At 37.3% G+C, this 25762-nt stretch overlaps 1 protein-coding gene across 2 annotated transcripts; it reads right to left on the reverse strand.

Annotated features, from left to right (window-relative positions):
- Positions 1 to 25762, reverse strand: dnr1 (defense repressor 1). 2 transcript variants are annotated; one of them, XM_068290392.1, is made up of 4 exons: positions 25012 to 25762; positions 2118 to 3097; positions 1416 to 2051; positions 1 to 1339 (listed from the first exon to the last, which is right to left on the reverse strand). In XM_068290392.1, the coding sequence occupies exons 1-4, from the start codon at positions 25096 to 25098 to the stop codon at positions 1045 to 1047; spliced, it is 1998 nt and encodes a 665-aa protein (XP_068146493.1). In that variant the 5' UTR covers positions 25099 to 25762; the 3' UTR covers positions 1 to 1044. The 2 variants fall into 2 exon arrangements, with proteins under 2 accessions (XP_068146493.1, XP_068146494.1); XM_068290393.1 differs by lacking the exon at positions 25012 to 25762 and adding an exon at positions 4899 to 5200.

Consider the following 25762-nt stretch of genomic DNA (forward strand, 5'->3'; position numbering starts at 1 on the left):
TATGTATATATAATTTAATGTATTTTGTTTTCTTTAGTATAACATTTGTTAACATTTATTTATTCACTACGTAATATCTGCTGCAGAGATACGCGATTTGTTGTTGTTGCAGGTACTTAGTACTATTTGCTCCTTAAATTTCTGATTATTATTGTACGCTTGTCCTATGTGTATATATAGTAATATATATATATATATCTCTGTGGTCTATTTATCTACATATGTATGTATGCATGTATATATTTTAGAGAATTGTTTTCTGGAGGATTTCGCTTTGCATTTTTATTTGCTTTACAGACAAATACTAAAAATTTAGGCATATTATTAAGTTATATATATATCTTTGTTTAGCATTAGATAATAAATACATTTCTCGAGTTTAGTTTCGCATAAAATTCTAACAATTAAGTTTAGTAAGTAGTCGCGTTGTACATTCAAGGTTATAATTAAATACATAGATATATGCATGTATTTATGTATCTAAGGTATCGGTACATTTATGCTAGATTTAGTAACTAGCACTAGTTTCTAGTTTGTAGGCATAGAGGCTATACAGTGTGAAGTCTTAGACAAGAGTTAAATAGCACTTTTTTTAGAATCTACAGATACAAGTATGTAGTATGTAGTTTTATATCCTTAATTATCATACATATATATATATATATATATATATATCTATGTTTGTTAGCTATAGCTTAGGGTTTTAAGATTTATAGATCAGGCTCTCATATCCAATTAAAAAAATACTTGAGTAAAGATATAGGCGCTAAGATTGTAGACATGATTCTGGGTCACATTGCATTTATATACATATAAGTTAAAGTTTTTGGTTTAATTTGTTTTAAAATGTTTCGTTTGATCCCGTTTTTTATGTTCTTTTTTGTTTTGTTTAATGTTGTTTCTCGCTTTTTTCTTCTTTTCTTCTTTTCTTTTTTTGTTTCATGTTGCTCAGATTTGGATTTTGGACAAGAGATTATGGTCAATTCAGACAATCGGCACGCAGACCCATTCCATCAGCCGGAATAGCAGCGAGCACAACCAATTCTAGGCATCTGAAGCATCTTTGGCCTGTCCAGGAATAGGAGCACCATCAATGGCGGCAGCTATTGCCGCATCTGTTGAACTATTGCTGGCCGAGATCTCTTGCAATTCAATGTGATCCTCGGCTGTGGTATTATTACCGGGATTACATTTGTTGGTGGGGTTGGTGGTGGTGTTGCTGTTGCTGCTGTTGTTGATGTCACTGCCATTGCCAGTTTGGCTGGTGCGTAGCTCCGGTGGCAGATAGATTTTGGTTACGGTGGTTATTTTCACACGGCAATTGGGACAATTGCGGCATCTGATGGAATGAGAAGAGATAGAGTTAAGGGTTAGACAAATTTTCGAAGAGAATAAGTTTAGTAGTGAATGCTTACCTTGCCGCACATTCGGCGCAAGCGATGACGTGACAGCATGGATTGAACACTGTGTTGATGGCGCGATCCATACAGATTTTACATTGCATGGCCTCGGATATGCGCGTGTCCACGCAGCGCTCAATCGCTGCTTCACGTTCTTCCATTTCGCGTAGGGCCAAATCTATCTTGCCAGCCATGGAACCAGCGCCAGCGCCAGGGCCAATGGTCAAGTCATTTGTGGCACCAATTGCAGCACCATAGCCAGCACCACCACCAGCTCCACCATGAAATTCAATCGAATTTGCGGTCAAATCGCCGCCCCGTTCATGCAAAATGCGTCTGGCGTGATCGTAAACCTCGCGGCAAGTGTGCTGGATATCAAACACATAACGCTTGCCCAGTTCGGTGTCCTCGTTGAACATGGAGGCAATGGTGCCTTTGAGATCTCTGGTGAATTGATTTGTGACCACTCCTCGCACTTTATCGCACACATAGAATGCATGTCGTTCCGTTATCGAGCGATACAGGCCAGCTGCAAGTGGTTGTTTGGGTAACTTAATTTCGAGATCCTTGCGATCATTATGATCATCGATATACTCCAGTTTGAAACTACGTTTTAGAGATTTGGCAGCAGTAATGGCTCCAAAGGGAATGCTATGGCAAGGGAGAAATGAGAGTTAGTTAAGGCATTTGGATAATTTTGTGTCTTTTCAAACTTACCTTTGTTTTTCGCCCCCACGGTTAACCGTGATGCCATGTGCTCCTACTGCAATGTCACAGCGTGTGGCATGCTCATTGGTGGTCACTCCACTGAAAACTTCCTCGCCGTAACCATTGAGTCCCTGGATTTCCTGGAGTAGGCCGTATTTTGCTGACTTTACCGACATTTGCAGTTTATGCAATTTCTCATGCTCGATGGCGATTTGTCGTAGAAAATCTTTGGGTATCTCCCTCTCCGATGCACTTTCCGCTGCCGGAACTATAACATATTTCTCATACACACAGAGGGGATTGGTGGCCAAACGTTCTTCCAAATTGGTTTGACTGCTGCTAGCGCTGGGCGAGCTGCTGGAGCTCGATGTGGACTGGGAGGAGGAGCAGGCTACAGAAGCGGAAAGTGAAGCTGAGGGTGAAGTTGAAGGTTGTTGACTAATTGTGGCGCAGCATTCGATATGCTCTACCGATTTCTGTTTGGACAGGCGACGCTTCTTGAAACTCAGTACGTGTTCCTTCTCCTTGCGTTGCTGTTGATCCAGGCGAGCCTGCTGGGCCTGCTGAGCCTGCTGCTGTTGCAATTGCTGTTGGGCTGACAGTTCGCTGCGCATACGCAAAGGGCACTCTGCCCGCAGTGAGGAGTCATTGAAGCGCAAGCCATCCGCCTGACAGAGGAGTGCTGCCAATTTGGCTGCACTACTCCAATCGTTGACAGTTAAGCGACCCTCGAGTAAATCCCGATTAGCCTGCATGTAAAACAAATTGCGCACACTCTCCTGAAGGATGTAGTGCACAGGAACCCAGAACTTGACACGCAACGCCAGCATCAAGGGGATGCCATTGCTACTGCCGCTGCAGCCACTGTCGTAGGATAAACGATTGCGTAGATTGATCCATTGACGAGTAGACGATTCCTTTTGATTTGGTGTCCAATGCTCTAGTCCGAAATATTCCATTTCACAGAAAATCCCCAAGGCCATGAGAACCTGCAACGAGCGATAGGAGAAAGGAACAGATTAGAAAAATGTCATAAAGCATTGAAATGATGTGGAAAGCAAACGATATATGGATGCTTTGATACGAGTTACTAAAGATGATTGGTGTAATCAACTGTGGATGCTTCAAATTTACATTTACATAACGCACACACACACACACACAGACATAATTTGTGTTTAAATTAAAGCTTAAAAGAAAACAGAAAAAAAAGAATTGCAATCTATTCTGGATGAGCGACTTATCAATTTAACTCGACAGCACATGTCACTGGCAACAAGAGAGCGAGATGGAGGCACATGTAGAAGGCACCAGGCTACCAGGGCTTTAGTCGGCCGTCAACAGACGACAGTCGACAATGTCCTGTCAGTAGTAGTCCTCCGTTTAACTGTATGTTGGCTGTTGCCTGCCTGTTGTCTGTTGTCTGTGGGTTTTGTCAACGCCAACATCGTTGCTATGACAGCAGCAGCATCAGCAGCAACAGCAACAACTGCCACTGGCATACTGGATGGGTTTTTGGGAGATGATTCTGCTGGCTGGCTGGTTTGTGGATAGAGGTAGGGGTGGTAGTAGGGGAAGACGTAAAAGGATAAACTCGCGTAGGAGTAGTGGGGTTCGGCAGTACGTATGTATGTATGTATGTAGCTGTGGGTCGTCTCGAAATATTTGCTTATGCAACGAGCGTGTCATCATTTGGAATGGAATGGAACGAACGAATTCAAATGTTTGCAGCATGTCAGTTGACAGCAACAACAACAACAGTCGCAGAAGCAAACTGCTGCAAATAAACAAGTCGACAATAGTCATCGTCGACGACGACGAGGATAATAATGATGACGATGATGATGATGATGCTGTCGGTTTGTTATAACAGCCAATCCAAACTCATCGCATGCCATCCTCACATTCCCAAAGCTGGTGTCCACCACCCCACTCCTCCACCAGCACTTGCTTGAAAATAAAATTTTGCTCAGCGCGCACAAATTCCAAAATGTCAAAACAACAAATTTTGTGTGCTTTCCGCTATGTGTTCAACTCCCATCCATCTATCCATCCATCCACCCCCACTGTCTCTCTGTCTCTCTCACTTCACCACCCTTAGGAGCACTTTGCATAATGAGGAAAGGTGAGTTGAGTTGTGTAGCCAAGGCAACAAGTTGCTCTTTCCTGCGAGTGTTGTGGGAAGTTGTTAGGCCTCGACGCCTTTTCTCATTTACAATTAGATGTTTAAATTTTTTATATGTCAACTGTTTGGCCCGTAAAACGGCGGAAATCAATCAATTTTCCAAAAATGAGAAAAACTAAGCGAAAGACTAATCACTTAACCGAAATTCATTTTAACAAAAGAACAAGTTCTTACCGTTATTTAAGAATGGCACAACTAACCGTTTAAATTTGAATTTGGATTAAACTTGGATGGAAAAAGTTAATTAGAAATGTTTCCATGGATTCTCATTAATAAATTCATAAAAAAGCAATGTTTCCTTTTGGCCAAATTTGATATCCGCACTTGAGTAGGTACTTTCATTTGCCCGGTTATTACGTTTTCATGACTCACACACAGCTCGTAGGTATAATTAAACGTAAAACAAACTAATTAAGTTCACCAAATGCCTGTGACAGTTGCGGTTATTAATTAATCAAGTTTTCTGCAGATCAATTTACATGACAAGAGAGTGACAGAGATTCAAATTCAAGAGCAAGTTTCTAGGTGGTTTGTTAGTCTCAACCTGGGCCCACTTGTGGCTGTGGCGTCTGCCTTCACCAAAAAAAAAAAAATTTCCATCTCACCAGCAGCTCCTTCTTCGCCTCGTCCTTCTCCTCATTCTCCCCCACCATGCGGTTTTGTGTGGTTGCGTTTTGCCGTTTTTGTGGCGGAAGCTTTTGTGTGTGAGTGATTTTCGTTATTATTTTTTTTTTTCTTGCTCTGCGTCTTATTCATGGCCGTTTTTGGGGAGGGATTGGGTGGTAGGGTGGTGGTGTAGCAAATGGCTGTTGACAACCAAAGCGTATCTAATGAAGCCTCTCGAGAGTTCAAAGATTTTCCCCAGACAGTTGGGGCACCGGCATCATCATCATCGTAATAACTAAGATATTCAGAGACCCAGTTCCGTTGTGGTCCTCCCCCACACAACCTCAACTCCTCCACCCCCACCAGTCGAGTGATGAAATTTCTTTATTACACATTTTATATAAAATTTTACTGAATTACTTGTGTGTTTAATTTGTCGTTTATTCTGGTTTTTATTAAGCAATTCGTAAAGATATTTAATTTTTGAGAACAACAAAAACCAACAATAAAGAGACGAAACGAAAAAAACGTGGCAACAGGCGGAACAAAATAAGACCGCAAAAATTGTTCAGCGTTACGGGGGAGTCCAAAGTCCACGTTTTTGTGTTGAATTTCGCTAAAATTAAATAACAACAGCAAAAAACCAAAAACAAAAACTACGCAAAAGCAAAAAGGCAATGTGAACCTATTTTCAACGTGAATATTATACAGAAAAAGTTTTCTGTTTGACGGTCATGTCGACTTCTGAATGCCCTAAACGAGATCGAATCTATAGCAAAGTCATTACATGGTTAGATGATGTTTCATTTAGAGGTTAGGTTGAGTGAGGTTAGGATCTTACTCTGACAAGATAAAAGTTATTTAGGGTTTCCACCTTCCCCCAAACTTCATATTTCACCTATTCCCCGTTTGTTTTGTTTAACACTGACCCACCTCAAATGGCAATAACTGATGCAGTTAGAGATTAGACGAACATATAGAATTTATATTTATAGTTTATAGCTTGGGGCATAAACATAAACTGGAATTGGGGAAATGTTAAAAATGCATCCAAATAAGGCAAAAAAAAAAAAAAGGTGTCACCTTGATGATGATGTTGTATATATAGTATGTATTGGTATATTATACTTTTATCTCTACCTATAATAAAAAATTCCTTTTCCAGATTTTTAATGCACATTTCGTAATAAGGTGTAAATAAAATGTAATGCAAGGGTCGAGCCGTTTCACTCTGCTCGTAAAATGCGCCAACTTATTAACTTTATATACATATACATATGTATAAATATATATGTACATACATATATATATTTTTTGTTTTGTTATTTTCTGTTACCTGTGTGCTTAAGATGAAGAGTTTCTAACTTGTTAAGAGAGATACAGAGCAAGACACAGAGAGAGCACAAGTGCCAGGGTAAATAACAGAGAGAGGACAACATGTAAAGAGCAATTTGTTGCTCTTACATAGAAACCACAACAAAACACAAACACAAGAACAACAAGGCGACATCTGTTAGTGTGTGTGTGTAAACGTGAGAATTGTCAGGGGGGCCCCCAGCGACTGAATGCGGGGGTGGTTCAGGGGAAGAGCGCTGGGTATGACTAGCAGCGGGGTCTGGTTTTTCTGTTGCTGCATTTTGGTTGGACTTTGGACTCTGTTGTCGTCTCAATTGGACTTTGGACCCAGCGGCACTCACCGAGTGAGTGTTTGTTGTGTGTTACATACATACACACATACAGATACATACGTATGTACATGTATATGAACATATTTTGCCCCCGCTCAACATCTTTGCTCTTGCTCTCACTCACTCACTGATCGTCGATTTGTTACTGTAATTTTGATTTTGTTTTGTTATTTTGTTGCTAATTCGTTTAAAAACTGTAACTGAGACTTTGCTCGATGTCTTCGTCAACCGCGTCCTCCTTCCCCCCGCCTTTTCGACTCTTTTGTTGTTTGCCTCTGTCGTCGATGACGTCAGTTGAGCGAGGAGGCCGGCTTTAATGTGGGTTTTTTGTACTTTGAACCTGCGCAGAAAACTTTACAAACTTAGGGCACACAACTTTATGCCATTCTTTCTCTTTCTTTTCAAGTTGAGCTTCTTCTGTCTTACATTGGCTTATCAAAATCAAGTTAATTTTGCTTTTCGCTGAGGGTCACACACGTGCAAGCAGCAAAGAATGCACTTCGCGGGGGATAGCAAGATAGAAAGAGATGGCGAGAGAGTCAAGGTCTTTGTCTTGGAAACTTATACATATTAATAAATAAGTATGTATGTATGTTTGTTTGTACAGAGATTAAAATAAAACCCATGGCAAATTCATCCTTTGTAAGCAATTGGCAACAACTTTTCGAAATCGAAATCCATTGATAGCTGGGGGTTACCGATGTCGAAAGTGTGTTGAGAAATTTTCCAACTTGTCAACACTATCATTACAATCAATCCATTGAAATAAATTGCATTTGATGAAAATTACAGCTGATTAGAATTCCCGCTATCGGTTTCATAACCCATAGTTAAGATTCAGTGCATTCAAATTGAGTTCAACATCTGGCAACTGTTTGGCTGGTTAAGTCAATCTTCTCCCATTTATTGGTTCATATATTCATGTCTGTTGCTCTTTTCGTTGCCATTGACGATGAAATGAAAATGAAATAAATAAATAAAGGCACAAATACTACACAAAAGATGTAGAAGAGGAGGAAGAGAACAAAATATAATATAAAAAACCTGCCATAGATGGGGCTAAGTAGAATGGGGCAGCAGCAGTCAGAAAGCACGCGCCTGTCGAGTGATCGCACCTTCTCAACAAACGATAGATAAATGATGATGATGATGACTATGATGATGATGATGATGATGATGATGGAAACGGTGATGATGAAACTGACATCAAGCACAAATGGAAGAGCGGGTGGATGAAACAGCTGCTAAACACCCCTCCACCTGATTCCCTTTTAATGCAAAATGGCAGCAACTTTGTTGCTGCTGTTGATGGGCCCGTTGTAAAACTGAGAAACAGGTTCAATGTATTGAAATTGATGAAGCACGAGTTCTGGCCATAAATTGCACTTAATTACTTATGCACTGAGACGCAAAACTCTGGCTTATAGCCTCTCCACCTTTCTGGCCGCCTTCTGCCCTCCTCCTCCCTGTCTCTTGGCCATCTTGTTGCCATTTACTGGTGACCAGAGTCAACCACGTGCTACTGCAGTTGCACTTACTGTTCACGTTTTTAATTGCTGACGTGATAATGGAACACACCAAACACTGATAAATTGTGAAAGCGAATGCGAGTGCAAACCTATTAATAAAAGGAAAATCAATGATGGGATGGATACATTCAAGATCACAAGGTCACACAATGTGCAATTTACGTGGAAGGTACAAAATGTCAAGATGATGTAAGCAAGACAATAAAACTTGTTGTTGGGGCAAAATATTCGAGTGGATCATCTGTAGATCTTCGAAATGATTGTTCGATTTCACTTATTATTGTTAATAAATTATTTCTAAAATAACCGATTTCCAATTAACCAAGATTTGTTTATACAAATTGTTACTTAATGCATTCTCTTATCTATTGTAAATTGCTTTAATATGAATATAAAAAGTTTAACTAAGTCTATAAACTTTTTATTTACAAAAAGCACTTAATAGATATGGAGTGGATAGTTTAGTGGATCAGAAAATACCATTCCATCATAACATTCTTCATGCTTGGTCAAAATTGTTTTGGAAACTCACAAGTGTAAACAAATCTCGGGCTCATTCTTCTTACCGATGCACAATTCGATATGATTACCAAATGCAATTCCTCCAATTACAAACTGTTTTTCTTTCGATTTTTGGGCCAACTCAATTTACAAAATGCAAAAAAAAAGAAAAATTATATTCTTCATGTGACCTAAAATGAGTTCATTCAGCAATGGAAAACAACGTTGCACATTTTCCACTTTGTCATATTCAGCACAAAGCACATACAAAAGAAGGCTTTGTTTATACTCAGATATCAGGAAAAAGTATTCAAAAACTGAACAAAATGCAAATATGTATGTATATCATCCATCACCTTGTTTCGCTGTGGTTCATTTCGAGTTTGAACCCAAGTGGGGGAAAAACGAAACTTAGAAGAGCTATCTACATATAATCTGTAAACAATTAACACAAACTTTGTGTGTTTTGTAGTTGTCGGTTTTCGAATTTAGTTTTAGTTATTTGCAAATTCTATTATTTGCCTGCATTGAGTGCTTATTGAATTTCTTAATGCCGACCGACCGTCCGGCCGACAGAACGACCGCGCACATTGGACTTTGTACATTAGCCATAAATTTTATTGCAAAATAGAAACAACAACAAAAATAGCAAAAACAAAACACTACAAAGTGCAGTTATAATAGTAGCAGCAACTACATTCACACACACACATCATAAGTATGTATATATGTACATAAGTAGTGCGAATTTGTATACCCTGCGCAATCTGCAATGAGGTAATCGTATAAATGAGTACTAATGAAATTCAAAGAAGATGATTGTCCATCTAGATTTAATTTGTGTGCCTTATTCTAGCTTAAATCGGAGCCATCGAAGGCAGCTATGGATTTTAAGAGCCTTATTTGACTTCTTAGCTTGACTTGGCTTAATAACCGAAGAGGTCTTTTTAGACGGAAAAGTTAGAAAAGTTTTACTAAATATTAAATTTTCCTTAAAAGAAAACCTAGACGAAATTCGAAGCCAAAAGTGAATCAGCTTAACTATAGAAATCTCCAATCCAATTGAGATTCAACTCATTAAAGGGTATCTCTCCATGTCATCGCCTCAAAACTGATTGGAATTTTATTACGAGAAAAACAAAAACAAAAAATTATCAATAAAATCAAAGCAAAGCAAATTGTGTCATTTGAAGGAGATCCTTTTTCTCTCTCTCTCTCTCGCTCTCTCTCTCTCTCTTTTGGTTATTACATCGTTTTAGCCGTTTGATATGTGTTTTCATTGTTGCTTCTTGTATATTTAATTAGTGAAAGTTGGCAGTTGATTTTGGATTTTGGCTCTGGCTTTTCTCCCCGAAGTTGACATTGCCTTTTTTGGGACATGAAAAGGAAAAGAAGCAAAGCAAGATACTCTCTCATCGCTGGCAATTATGGACACTGGACAGTGTCCTCAATTTGTGCAGAGAGTTTGGCCAAGAGTTGATCCCCAAACAAACAACGAACCAACTTGCCTTACATTTACGTAGTACGTGACTTTTGGCACACTTTTCCGAAACGAACAAGATGATAAAATGACCAAAACAAAAACACAACAACAAAAAATAAAACCAAAAACAAGTGAATCAGCCTCAATTGTGACGTCAAAATTGAGACTGAGGCTGGAAGCTGAAGCTGCTGCAACCGTTAAATAAAATTATGCTTATATATACATACAAATATATACATATACATATATATATGTATGTAGGAAGGAGCACAATAAAAAAGGAATGTAAAGAATGAAAATGGAAAGGCATGAGAAAAATGAGGGAAATGTAATCCAGCCTCTTGTTTTTTAAGTGACTGCCGCCGCGAAAATGCGGAAAAGCCGCAGGAAAAACTGCAATGCAAACAAAACCAACTCAGTGCCAACAACAACAACAGCAGCAGGAAAAAATGTGAAATATATAAGCATGGAAACGCATTAAATTATTATGCCACATAAGAGCCCCGAACACTCGTAATAATAATAATAAGTATGAGGTCCGTAACGCCGTTCGTTAGCAGGATGAAGGATGGCAAGGAGGCAATAAGGAGGACCCCCTAATTAGCATGCCACATTCTCGATTGCATGGAACGTGATGCAAAAGATTCTACAATTCTCTCTCACTCTCTCTCTTTCCGTATCTGTGATTTGGAACAAAAACTTCATTCGGCGGTCACTTTTGGGCCAACAGGGAAGGAAGCCCGGCGAAGGGAAGTGCCAAAGTTCTTCAGACTACAAAAGTTTTCTACAAAGTTTTCCATAAAGTATCAGGCGAATGTGTTTAATAATGGAGAATGAAAAGGCACACACAAGTTTTTCTTATGATTTTTCAACATGCTAAAGATGAGAAAAGGAAAAGTTTGGCCAAGAGACACACAGACTGAATTTGTATAAAAATCCTTTTGGGCTTTTTCACATATCATCATTTCAATAACCAATAATGATAAATCTAAATTTGAAATCTTAATACAGAAAAGAATAAACATCAAAATATTTAGATAAAGTTTGTCATGAAAATTGAGAGTCAATATCAGTTTATGGTCCCTTTAAACATTTAAACAAGTTGAAACATTTAGTGGAATCATTTTTAATGTCTTGATTTACGGTTTAAACAAGATTTATTGGTAGATGTGGATTCCTTGGTCATTCCATATTTGATAATAAACAGATTTCTCAAGTGCCTATTGTTCATAATGGACATTTATATATTCATTTTGTAGCAACTTATGTCATTTTTGCATCCTTCCTTGTATTGTTTTTAACAAATAGCTATTGCTCACGCTAATGCTGGTTTCTTATACTCATACATCATTTTGGGCCAAGCACTTTAGGTGCAAAAACTTTTCCTAACAACAGTCCACAGATGTTTAGAGAGTTTGGACATAAATACATATGGGGTCTCTCTCTCTCTCTGTCTCTTACCTTATCCATTAAATGTTCGAACAATTTTTCATGTTCAAACGCTTATGCATAAATGTTTGTCGGCTTGCACATTTTGGTCATAAAATAAATAGCTTTCGAGTTTAGGCCAAAATGTGCGCCAGAATGAGCACTAGAAGCAAGAACAAGAACAAGAAGAAGAAAGAACTTTCTTTTTCAAGCCAAAAGAAGAAAATGTCAAGTGCACACGACGACGATGACGATATAAACCAAAAAATGGTAGGAAATGTGCAATGGAAATGTCTATGGGAGCAGGAGCTGAATCTGGAAGGGAGGCGACGACTAGGAGTGGGGGATGGACGAATGGATAGATGCGGTTCTCTAAAAGTCTTCGAGGTCATGGTCTTTGAAGGCAATTTTCGTCAAAAGGAGTGGCAAGGGGCTAAGGATTTTCAAATAACAAAATTTGCCGAGATGAAAGACTAGAATTTAGGATGCCAGAAAACATAAGAAGACACATTAAAGTCGACTTCGAGATACGCTTTGCCTTATCAGCGGCATTTTATCTTAAGCAAAAGAATGTTCCTCCTTAAAGCCAATGTCTATTGGATTGGCATACTAACTAGACGAATATTTAGTTCGATCAGAGAAGTAATATACCCTAAATTCTTATCCGTCTGAAGAGTATAAAGATGCATAATAATAAGATAAATATTATGCGGCAAATCCTTGTAGACATAAATGACAATAACTTGTTGTTGTACTTGTAGTAGTTTTTGTTGTTGGGTGGCAATGTTCCAAAATTTCAAAAAACGAAAAAAATGAAAACGAAAGAAATAAAATTACTAGGAAAAAAAAAGCGGAAAACAAATAAATTGCAGATGAAATAAATGTTAAGGGCGAAAAGAGAAAAGCGAAGTAAATCGGTTTTAGTGCTCATTTCCTTTGACCATATAAACTGCTGTGTTTCTCCCTTCATCCACTCCTCCGAGTTGTTGTTGCTGTTGCTGGTGCATGTCCTGATGTTGCTGCTGCTGCTGTGTGGTTGCTGTTGTTGGATGATTTATCCATTTTCCCATTCAAAGTTGTTTACCCATAAATCCACATGGCCAAAAGCTTACAAACATTTGGCTGCCTACCAAAAAATGTATTTCAATTAAGTTATCACACACACAAACACACACTTACACTGAGAGAGTGTATAAGAGTAAAAAGAGAGAGAAAAAGGTGACAGAGAATTTGAGGTGCCTTCGTCCTTTTTTCTCATATTTGTTGGTATTTTTCTCATTCCTTTTTGGGTTTTTTTTTTTTTTGGGGGGTCTCCTTGGTTTATTGATTTTCCTCTTTTTGCACCTGATAATTTTTGAATTGGATATGCAAATATGTATAAATAATAATAATACCATTTCGGTTGAAGGCATTTCTCGTGCTTAGGTACAATTTACATTTACATCGTCCTTGTGCCCCATTTCTTGTATTTCTGTGGGTGTAACCACGACCACGATTCGGTCATTAAAGGATATCGGAAATCGCGCGTGACTAGCTGGGAGCCTATCCCCTGAACCTGCCCTCTCCAGCCACAGCTCCCACCCAATCCCACGCTATTGAAATGACTTTAGTCATTGCAGTTAATGATGCCCAAGTAGTGACGGTGTTGGACTATGGGGGGAGACGGTGAATGGTGGTGGTGGTGGAGGTTCTTTTTCTTTCCATTTGATGGACATTTGATGGCTGGATGGAAAAAAGGACTTGGGAACTCGGCACAATGTCCCCGTGCCATATGCCAAATGGCAATTTTCACTTCGTTAAAAATGTAGAATTTCCTGCAATTTAGCAAAATGGCAAAATGCTTTTTCTACTCGAGGTAAAATGGGGGCGAAAGGGGCGTTTACAAATAGATTGACAGTTGTAAGATTAGAGAGAACGAGAGAGAAAAGGAAAAAAATGGAAACTAGCAACCGGTTATAGCAAGAAAATTTAATTACTAGAATGATTTATTTATATATAATATATATGTATGCAAATGCCATGATATGCATTTAAAAATAGTTTAGAATTTCTAATTATTTGCCAATGGTCTCCCCGCTTTCTATTCGGGCCAAATAAGTTTGATGGAAATATAAACCAAAGTCATAAATGATAATAGCTAAAGGTATATACATATTTCCAACTGAAGTGAAGGACTTAACCTGGCTTAAAAAAGATTAAATATTAAAAACAAGATTACCTTTTGAAGGTTAAAGTACTAGAGACTAGTTATTATTTAGTCGCGAAGTTTTTTCTCGTATTAACTGTTGATTATATCACAGCCTTCTAGTTCACAAGGTTTTTTTCAACGTTCTTGATTTATCGAAAGGTTATTCTTTTTATCACGAAGGTCTTCTAGAAGGGACTCTTCCGGCTCTGCTTGAACTTTAACGATAAAATTCATTTGAAAGCATAAACATAACTCATAAAGTCACCATATACGACCATGAGGAAACAATTTATGAATTGATAAGTACAAAATTTGGCCATAATTTAAATTTTCGATAAATTGTGCTTTAGTCATAGATAAGCTTGATGATTCATGGAACTGTGTATATGATTAAACCATTATTCGATAATCACTTTACCAAATAAATAGTTTTCAAAAGCCATTTTCTAGAGAAGGAGTAGACAGGGCAAAAATCTGGGCTACTACTGACTCATTTGCTAAAAAGAACAAACTGCAGATGACTCAGAAATCGAGTCCTCAGAGAGGATGACTAAGGATGAAGTTGAAAAAGAAATTGCTTCTGATACTTTTCTTTCATTCAAGTGGCGAATAAATTAATTTTCAGGTACCGCATTATGAAAATTTCGATTGCAATAAGTAAAAAACAAAATAATTGAACAAAATTTTTGCTTATTTCGCAAAATCCTTTTGTAAATTTTAATTAAATGTTTACATATTGGACGCTATGTGTTTAATTAAAATTTTATATATATGTGTATCAAAGGCTTTTGGGCATGAAAACCTCTTAGAGGCCCAATTAAATGGGCATTATCTCTACGCTTTTATTGTCTCTCTGTCTTTCTGCATGGTGTGGATGGTCTGAGAGGGCGTGGTTGTTGTCGTGTGGGCGTTAGAGTTGTTGTTGTTGTTGTTGCTGCTGATGTTACTGGAACAATGCAAATACCCGCAGGGCAATTGGTCTCGGTTTCTCTCTCACTCTCTCTCCCTCTCTCTGTCACTTGATTATTTTTCTTGTCTGTTTGTTTTGTGCGTGTTTTTTGGTTTGAGTCTGGTGGGTGGTAAAGAGCATTTAGATGACAGTTTAATTATCATTAGACCCGAAAAAAAGGGCGTCGAGAGTGTTGACTGATAATGAAATTAGCAGTTTTTAAATTGTTATCCACTTTAAACCCACAGCATTAAGTAGGGGCACACACATAGGCACACAATGCATGTGTATCGTATAGAAATACATATATGTAAATATATATAGTACTATATGCGACAACGAAAATGTGCAAACCACAATAAAAGCCACCGTCGAACAATCCGACTGGGGGGAGGGCGGCAGGGTGCAGGCGAAAACAAAAGCATTGCCATTAGAGACACATCAAAAAATGGCACTTACAATGGCGCTTGATGCAACCGAAGGGGAAAAAGTGCCACGAGGCCTGTGCAGAGGTGCAAACGGACATGGGTGTAGCCATTGGGCTACAATGGGAAGGTACATACTTTCCTCATGAAGAATCCAAAAAGCTTTAACCAATTATTGAAGATGACTTTGATGATTACTAATAGATCAGTATTACAGGTTATTGGTCTGTCTAGTCTAAGCATAATTATAAAGCTTGATAAAGGAATAATTCTTTTCGATGTTTTAAAGTCAAAACAAAAGTTTGGACTCTTAAAGCCATTTGCATTCCTTTGCGCTAACCATTAGTTTATCTAAACGAACTTTTCAAACGAAATCCAGAAGAAGTTTTTAACTGCAAGGAGTGCCAAATTCTTCGATTTATCCGTTTAGATCTAGTTACAGTTTTGCTTTGAGATTTGATATGCTGCCCCCTGCTGTATGCTACGTTTATGCGTCAAAAGGGACTTTGGGTTCGACGGGGAATGACTTTTATAGCACAAATTGTTCGAATACAATGGCAGAGGCAAAAGCATTCAATGCATTTTCCTATTTGCTGGTTCTTTTATCTATGTGTGTGTGTTTGTGTATGTTTGTGTGTTGTTTATTCTATAGTTTTCTTTGGGGTTTTTATTCCTCCTATTACTTTCTTTTTTGTCGTTTTTTTTGCGGATTTTATTCGGCTGCATTTTTATGCAATTTATTGTTCTCCAACTTTTTCTTTCTTTCATTTTTTTCTACTGCTGCTGCTGCTGCGTTTTGCCCATCTACATTCTTTTTTTTTTTTTTTTTTTTTGTTGCTTCTCAGTTTTATTTTTATTGTTTATTATTGTTCTAAGCAATGTTTGCTTGGCCTAGAACAGAGGTTTGAGAGGTGTTTTTTTTTTCTGTTTTTTGTGTTCCGTTATGGCCCAAGCCATGTTTCCGTTGGCTGCTTTGGTGGTTTTTCCCTTCCCTTTGCACCTCTTGCCCGTTGCCTTTCCCTTTCTCTCTTTGCTCTGGCTTACTCATTTGCTTTCCTTTCTTTTTGGTTGTTTTTACAAGCAACAGCGAAAAGCAGTTCAAGGATAATACACATGCAAAACAATAGATAGCAAACGAGTAAAAGAAAAAGTGAACACAAGGAGGGTGGTCGGTGGTGGAGTGGTGTCGGGGGTTGGTTGGTGCTACCAAGTGATGGTGCCTGACTGCCTGCTAGCCTGCTTAGGCAAATGACATTATCATTTGCCGTCACCTAACATTGATTTTACGAAACATTTTCAGCCATTGTCATGTACGGGCACGATTTCTGCATCATCATAAAACTATTATGCATACACATAGAGAAAAGAAAAGATTCAATTAATCAGCTAGATAAACGACTACAGGATACCCTATTAGGGCATCATTATGGCGCCATTAACCTTTAAATAAGGTCGAACATGCATATATGCAATTGTAATTCCCAACTAGTTTAAATAGAGACTTAGTGAGCTGCTTCTAGCAACCAGCGAGGAGGTCGGACACAAATTTATTAAGACACTAAGATATTTACTTCTTTCAAGATACAAGGAAGTATCCAAGTCGACTTGTTTGACCCAAGATGCTGTCTTTTGCTCTTTTAAATGACTTGATATTCCTTTGCCTTAGCCAATGTATCAACAGCTGATTAAAGTCTACTTCAGCTGTTTCATTGGATTTTCCCCTTCTTGTTGACATTTTTATTCAAGACCAAGTATAGTTTCCAAATTTATAAGCTAGCTAACTGTTTAGAGGTTCTGTTGACAAATTCTTAATTAATTGAAATTGAACAATGAGGTTTTTAATTTCTTACAGTGCTTTGTCATTGTCTTTCTAGGGCTTCGGCTTCATCTAGATTGACGTATCTTCGCACAGTGTATGGCTGATAGACAATGAAGAGGCAGGCAGGCTCATGGTTAGGCGGTAAATGGTAATTGCATTAAGTGTTGGCTTAAAAGCAGCCGCATTTCATTCCATAACATTCCCCGTATCCCACACTGCACTTCGTGCATAGTGCCTTGCCTTGGCTTGGTCTCTTCTGTCGTCATTGTCGCTGGATTAGGTTTTGCTTTGCTTTTGGCCCAGGGGGCTAATTAGCCATTGGATGGCTGCCTTCACTATTGGCTGACACTTAACACTCTACTCTTGAGATACACAACTGATACGTGCACACAAAACCAGATGAGACTTGGTAGGCGGTGGGTGGTGGGTAGTGTATGGTGGGAGGTTGTTGGCTTAAGCCAATTAAATCGATATAAGAGCAGAGCACCGAATTCACTTGAACAATTTTGCACTACACGTGACGGGCGCAGTGCTGACTTCATTTCACATACCACCCTCTCAATTTGTTATAGTTTTTCTGGCTCGATTCAGTTTGGTCTGAGTTCAGTTGGAAGTTGGCTTGGTTTTCTTTTCACTTTGGCACGCGAATATAATTTCCTTTTGATTGAGCGCGCCCAGAGGCAGGCAGGCAGGCGGTGGGTTGGCTTGGTGTAGCGATTTTCCAGATAGATTTGGCGAGGCGCATCGCCAAGCAAACGGTGTAAACATAAATTGCGCTGGCATGGCAAGGACATGCCACACACACACACACACATAGACACAGACTGTTATACGGTAGGGAGTGGGGTGTGGGGAGGACAACATAGAAGTTGGGAGTTGGGAACAAGGACGCAGACAGGCTGGCGCTCGCACGCACAACATTCTGTGTATGTGGTGTGTGTGTGTGTGTGACCTCAACGCTAACGAAAACTTTCAACCTGGTCAAATTGGAGCAAATAAAATACACACAGCACATATGTGTGTTTCTACAGGGTTGTCAAGCTCTCCAAAAAAGAGATAAGTGAAATACAATTTACAGCTGCAAAATGGTGCAAAAGCATTTGCTAAGTGCGAAAAGTTTCAAAAGTTTGGAAAATTAAGGAATTGCTTTTTAGAATTGGCCGCAAGTTTGTCAACATTGTGAAACGTAAACTTTTCCTTGTTCATACGGTAACCTTAGGTATGTATGTAGCTATTAAAAAATATCCATTTCCATATCACAATAAAATCTGGCCAGAATATAGCTAAAAAGTTCAGGAAAACTTTTAGCTCAATCTGTTCCACTTCCAATTGTTTCAACTTGTTCATTCTGTTCAATGTTCCTCTTTAAATCTTAATTTTTCGTTCAAGTTTTTTAATTTAATGTTTCTTAAAAAAAATAAACAATGAAAATGAAATTTGTAAAGTTTTCTTGGCCTTTCAAGCAACAAATAAAGTTAAACAAATTGCATTCCCTTTATTAGAATTATTTTTTTCTTATATTAACTTTATGTGCACTTTGTATCTTAAAAGTTCTTATCTAATGAAAAAGTTTTACATGTAGTTCATTTTTCTTTTTGTGATTTATGAAACTTTTTTATATAGTTTTTCTTAACTGATTTTCACAGTTGCACCAAAAAGCCTGGTCGATAACCCTGAACAATGTGTTTGGTCCACGCTGTCCTGGGGTTGGGTCATTTCGTTTTGCATATTTGGTGGCCCCAACAACCAAGATAAATGCCCCGCTGCCAACGAAACGACTTGTTTGACCACAAGGTGAAGGGATGCAGGACACACACACATTGAGGGAGAAATGTGGGATTCGGGAGAAAGGGCAGGGTAGATCGAAACTCAACCCAAAAACCAATTGCTGGTTGCAATTAATTTTCAAATTGGCAAAATGTCAATGCGATGCCTACAATGAAAACTTCCAACAGACTTAATTGTTTGGAAAATGAATTTTAAAATCCGCATAGTCCCCCTCGATAGTTTGGATAAAGAATTATTATTTATTTTCTGATACTAGTATGTATATTAAGCTCGGCAGATTTATAATAGGTCCAACCAATAAATACATATATCTTAATCCTATGCAAATGAAGTGGGTGGATTTTGGTTACCAAATTTTTGTGGCTAATTAAAAAAGCAACAGCAAAATGGCAAATGTTCTACCACAAGCGACCAGCCAGAACAATAATTAAATGTTATAATATAATATTGTATTTGAGAGTTGAAATGTTGAAACTTGAAATTAAATTGGTTCGTTCTGTTTTGTTTTTTCGTTTTACTTTTTAGTTTCTTTCTTTGTTTGTTCTTTTTGTTTTTGCGCAGTTGTTGCAGAACTACATGAAAAATGTGAAACGGGGATTTTGAAGTATGAATAATGAAATATATATAAACATATAGTATACATATGTATATATATAGTATTTTATATGGCCAAGGGAGCGGCCAGGCAACAGTGGTGCAACATTTGTGCGTGTTGAGAATTTATGACCCTCAAAAACGAAAAAAATACATGGAAGAACTAACCAAAACGAAAATGAAATGAAATAATTTATTATGTAAACATTAAATAAAATAGTTTAACAAATCCAATTCCATATAGAGAATCACAAAATCAGTTTGATAAGCTAATGTTCCAAATCTAGAGCAAAGATATAATCAATTAAAGTTAAATTCTCAAATAATTGTTAGATAAATATCAAAGAGAGAATTTACAATGGAAATTCTTTTTTTATATTGTTTAATTAAGAACAAATTGCGTTGTTTTTAATTGGCTTACGAATTCATTTAGAAGATTCACACACAGTCTTTATATGTATATGTATGTACATATACACACACGTTATCTGCCCCCATCTATTTGCTTAAATTGTTAATAATAATGTTTGAAAAGCAAGTCAAATAACAACAAAGAGAGCAGCAAAACGAGCGTTAACAACAAATAAAAGGCAAAAAAACAACAACAATAGCAGAAAGACGAAAAACAAGCAAGAAATGAGACATTTTGTACAGACAGAAATACCAGAAAAGGCAAATCAACAAAGAACAACCAGTTGGTTACGTTACGATCTAAGAGTCAACTAACTCGACTACACAATGCCCTATAATCAGTAGCTGAGAACGGATTCAAGCTAAATATGGCTATTTCCCGCCAGAGCGGAGATGTTCCATTTGGTTATAGGGTTGGATAAGACTATATGAGTTGACGAATATTCCTCAAATTAACTAGAGAAATTTCGCAATTTTAGTTAAATCAAATACTTAAGTTAATTGTTAAAAAGGCGGAAGATATTTGGAATTGAAACATAGTTTAACGTTTGCCAACACTATGCAGAGTTTACCTCACATTTTCAAATCACCAAAAGAAACTACTCCTAATATGTGTGGATTAAAGGGTAGGATGACCCAAGAGGCGTGCAACATCTCTCACCTTTGGATTGGTGTAAACACCTTTGAGCCAGCCAATGCTAAATATTGAAGGCTAAACGAGTACAGGGTACTCTGGCTAGGTAAAACTTATAAATGTATGTATGTATGTATATTATTTTGCAATTTAACATCTGTAGTAAATTGCGTTTTAAGTATTAAACGTTGAAAATGGAATGAAATTATTTATGTTTATTTATCATTTACGCTTTGATTGCTGATGATATCTTTTTTTTATTGTTCTGCTTGCTTTTCTTTTTCTCTTTGCTGTTGTTGTTGTTGAATTTGCCAAATCGCCTTTATCGCAAAAGGTGATAAAAATTGAAAAAACAAAACAGAAAAAACAAGAAACCTGAAAAAGAATGAACCAAAAAACAATTTGTTTTTGTTGTTGGCTGCCTTTTAAACTTGTTCGCCAAACGAGAGCGAGATATAGGTAGAGCAAAAGCGAGACAGAGATTCAGAGAGAGACTGACAAAGATGGAGAGAGACAAATTATATTTTGTTTATTTTTAAGTATCCCATGTACATACATATGTATATACAACAGATAGTATATATATATATATATATGTATGTATCCAGAGGTACAAAAGTGTATATAATTGTTATCAGTCTTGTTATTTCTTGTGTATCCATGAGATACATTTTTTATACATATGTATGTATCTATCTATTTCTTTGCCTTTTTGGTCGGCACAAGCTAAAAAATTGGCCAGCGGCTGACTGCACTTGACCCGTTTTGTCTACCGCCCGACAACCGTGTGCGCCTTGTCGTCACTTGTCTTAGGCCTCATCAAATCTAGCCCGGAGTGAGAACGAGGACATTGTATGCACCGTCAAGTCGAGTCCTTGTTGACTACACAGCCCCCCTCCTTTTTGTATTACACTTCAAACGTGTCAGCAGAGTAGAAACTCATACTTCCTCCGCTTACAGGATCAGAGGGGAAAGAAGGAGACGGGATGATGTGAAGCAACAGCATTGTTCACAAATATAATTACACCTACACTTTGTGCTTGTGCTAAAATTGTCATGTTCTGATCCAATTAGTCAGGCAATCTGATAAGCCCTAAGTCAATGTGAGGACAAGCAAATCAATTTGACTTTAAAATGGCACAGTGGTAGCTATTAGAGATGAAAGAATTTTTAACTTTAGTTACCCCTAAGATATGCTATTGGAAAGTGTTAACTCGCTGCTTGGCTATTTCAATTTCGATGAAATTCAATGCAGGCCAGTTAATTCCGTCATAATAAGACGTCATTGTTCTAAGTTTTCTTCTAGAAGTGAAGGGTTTTTACGCATTTATCATCCGATCATCAATGCGGCGTTTCATTTTAATCATCAGCATGACAATTGAACTTTGTATTGTCAGTAGACAATGCGGATCCACTTGAGATAGCTTAAATAGGCTCCTTAACAGGTTCTTTGGTGACGACAAGAAGCAATGAGCTGGAACAAGTGCACAAATTGCAACTGCATTTGTCTCTGTGTGTAACTGTTGCTCATTATGACGGGGCACGAAAAACGACGTCGACGCCAACGACGACGACGACTTTTGACATGAGCACACAGCGGTTCAAATCGAGCTAACGAAACATTCATTTCGTTTTTCTAGTTTTCTTTTCTAGTAGTTAAAACCCCATCGGCCCTTCATGCATTCCCCTCTATCCTTTTTTTTTTATTGTAGTAATTTCCCTTTGACATGCAAACTTGAGAACACAATCATGGTAGGCAAGAGGAGAAGGAGGAGCTGTAATGATTGCAATATGAAAGGAGCATGGGGAGGGGGGGGGGCAAAATGACGTCAAACGAACTTTCGCAAAGCGATTGCAATTGGAAAAGTTTTCAGTTTTGTTGCTAGGGTTGCCAAAGTTGTAATTAAAATGTACAACTAAAAATGCACATCAAGCTTCTATAAAGACGAGCCTTTTGGGTTCATTAGCCAGGCGTTAAGCCGCCTACTGACTAAACCGAATGGCACAAAAATTATGCAACCAAAAAAACACAGAGTTCCACCATGTTTCCCTCTCTTCCGACTTTGATTCACTTTAAATTGATTTCGAAAGTAAATACTTAAAAAAAAAGTGACAGACAACCAAATGCAATTTCATTTTTTAAGTTTCACAATTGAAAAAAGAAGGCACTTTCGGTTAGAACGGAAGTTAATTGGAAAGTGATTTCATTCATTCCCCTTTCCTACATATGTACATACATCTGCACCTATTGCATAATCAATTCAAATCAATTGAATTCAGTTTACGACGATGAGTCGCTTGCAACAGGAATCCATCGTCAACCCCACCGTCTGATAAGTTATGGCCCTATTGGAATTTGTATTACCAATCCGCTAACCAATTATTGTCTACCAAACCGAGGATGACGCACTCATTTATATGAAATATTATAAATAATTGATTTGATTAATGCAGTATAAAATAAAATTATGACAAATGTTCATGATGGGTCTTGGTCGGTCATTAAATGAAGCAATTTAATCGTATAAAATGACAAAAAAAATATATATAATACTAATAAAATGTATATATATTAGATTAGAGTAGATTTTGATGGACCCTGAACTTTGTACATAGAATACGTGAGTCTCAGCATGTGGCCGAAGGAGCATTTTTCTACGTCAGTCAATTTGTTAATCTGCTTCATCTCAACAAATAATTTTGGTGTTGCCAGATCATTGACTCTAGGGTTACCAGGTGGATTCAGAATCATTTAGGGTACTTTGAACTTTAGTTGTTTTTTTGCTGTTTAATTTTAACATTAAATCAAACTCATTAACCCACTTAACCATTTAAGGTTCTAAAAAGTTCATAATAAACCTGTTGTTCTTGCTGTTGTTGTTATTTTTGTTGTAGAACTGATAATTGATAAGATAAAGTAGAGGTACCTTATAGAAAATATACATTTCTAAAACTTTGTTCTTAGCATGGTTGTTGTTCGTTTTTATTAGTTGATAAGAAACTTGGCAACCAAATAGGGCTGAGACACTAGAGTACATATATTTACAATGCCATTAATATATATGTATATGTATATAGACGTTGGACTGTGTTTGTGTGCGTATCTTTTGATAAGTTTAGCTGATTAGATTACAAACACACACACACACACAGGCACACACATTTATACATATGTATAAGCCAAAGAGACTTAATTAGGCTAGCAAACAAGGCGAATTGCCGAATCGACTGTAATCTTAGAAGAGGTTGGAGGGGAATGTGGGGTAAAAAGAACCTACCCTACCTACCTACCTACCAACCCTACATACATACATAAACTATGCAAACAGAAGCAGCCATCTTAAGAGTTTTCAAGTGCCTCAACACTTGGACATTGAACTAAACCAAATTCAACAGATAAAATCGAAGTCAGAATCTAAAATATATCTATCACTCATGCAACCCTCTTTTTGTTGTTGCACTTTTCTTTCTTTTTTTCCTTTTTTGATTTCTTTGCTGCGCACAATGTTAAAAAGCAACTGATAAGCCAAAGCGACCCATTCAGCCTTCTCTCTCATGGGGGGTAAAGTAATGTCATCGCCTGTCAAGGGCGCCAAATTAACATTAAGGCATTTCGAAATGGATTAGTGCTCCATGGAACAAAACGAAACTAATAAACAAAACAACGAAAACAACAAAATTAGACACAGACAGAGAGAATTCTTGATAACAAAATATTGTGAATAATTACTAGAGTGAAACACTCAATATATATGTATATGTATTATTTTGCACTGATAAGATGGGCTTTGGAAAATGTTGCAAGGGGTCCAGCCCCCCAATAAATAGTTATTATTAGAAAACAACCACTTGATTTTGTAATACAATTAACTAGAGTGGAGAAAGATTGAACCAAAACTCAGGTGCGAGATCTTCAACAAATGCCATAAAAAGCTTAAGTTTATTATGTAGCCAAAAGTGTGATTTATCGAAAACAAGGTAAGAACTGATGATTACTACGTCTACTACGTAGTAAAGACAAAAAAACTTTTCGTAGTAGAAAAGAAACTTCTTAGTAAAAATCTATACTCTATAAATCAATTCCTTTTACATAACTAATGATAGGAACTTGAAGAAATAGTAAATGTAACTTCCACTATCTACTAATTCTACTCTGACCTTCTTCTGAAATCACTTGAAACTTTTCGACTAACCATAAATTTTAGGCTTAACAATTTTTTAACCAAAGTTAGTCAAAGATTACTCAACCTAAAGGGAAATTGATCATAAGAGTAGAGGAACAAGGGGAACTTCAGGTATGCGAATCACCGATTTGGATGAATTTTGGATATGTTGTAGAATAGAATACCCCGTCATTTGAAGCTGTGTGGAATATTTCAAATTCATCCAAATCGGTGATTCACATACCTGAAGTTTCCCTTGTTAGACACTGTAGATCTTTAATAACAATTGTTTAACTAATCAATCTGTTATATTAGGAAATGACAATAAAAGATTAAACAAGGAAATTATAATCTAAAGCTTCTTTTAAAATCGTTTAACTAACTACAATAATAACACTCGTTTAAATGACAATTTAACAATAAGTAAAGACTTTTTTTTAGAAAAAAAGTTCTTCTGAATCCTATGAGAGGGTAAAATTGATAACATATGGATTTGTAGGCTCTTTACATACCTTCTCCAGACACTCTTGTCCATTCGCTTTGGGATCCCATTTGACAGCCTGTTGTGTACCATTCGCAAAGTTGCAGATGCACCACATTTTGTTATTGTTTTTTGTTGTTGCTTGTTCGCTGATAGTTTTTGCTTTTTTTAAATCTTGCGATTTGTTGCTCGATATATTTAGCAACTGTTATAGGTCATTGGCTTTGCTTTATGTTGCCGTTATTGTTGATTGCTTTGATTGTTTTAAAAACAATTTTCTATATATATTTTTATATTGTATGTATATATATTGTGTTTTATTTAACGCGTCTGAAGAAGGAAAAGAGAAAGAGCTACAGGTTGCCTTTTTCCCCGCGTTTCTCTACCGACAAAACAAAAAAATAATTTGCGCACGAAATTCAATTTCGGATTTATTGTCCGCGTTCCAGATTTGATTACGTTTTATTTTTCTGTTTTCCTTTTGATTTAATTTTTGTGAATTCGAATTGCCAAAAGTCGCGGCCAAGTTTCTTGTGTTTTAAATAATTTCGCACTTTTGGTATTCTTTTATGTTGTATACATTTTTTAGTTTGTGGCGCCGCCACCGCCTACTGGTTCTTCGATTTATTTATTTAAATGAATTCCGATTTGTTTTTCCCAACGTTGTTTTTAAGTTTCTTGCCGTTTAATTGTGTATTATTTTAAGTATTTTGTTTTTGAAATAACACACACACGATTTTTTGAGCTCTGTCCGCCGACGAAAAATGTACGTCCGTTCCATG

This window comes from Drosophila tropicalis, unplaced genomic scaffold (assembly GCF_018151085.1).
Source record: "Drosophila tropicalis isolate 14030-0801.00 unplaced genomic scaffold, ASM1815108v1 contig_593, whole genome shotgun sequence".
Taxonomy (NCBI): Eukaryota; Metazoa; Arthropoda; class Insecta; order Diptera; family Drosophilidae; genus Drosophila; species Drosophila tropicalis.

Excerpts from the sequence above, each read along its gene's own strand:
- dnr1 (XM_068290392.1), bottom strand. The coding sequence starts at position 25,098 with ATGTGGTGCATCTGCAACTTTGCGAATGGTACACAACAGGCTGTCAAA. Across the intron at positions 3,098-25,011 it reads GACAAGAGTGTCTGGAGAAG|GTTCTCATGGCCTTGGGGAT; the intron begins GTATGTAAAGAG and ends CGCTCGTTGCAG. Across the intron at positions 2,052-2,117 it reads CGTGGGGGCGAAAAACAAAG|CATTCCCTTTGGAGCCATTA; the intron begins GTAAGTTTGAAA and ends CCCTTGCCATAG.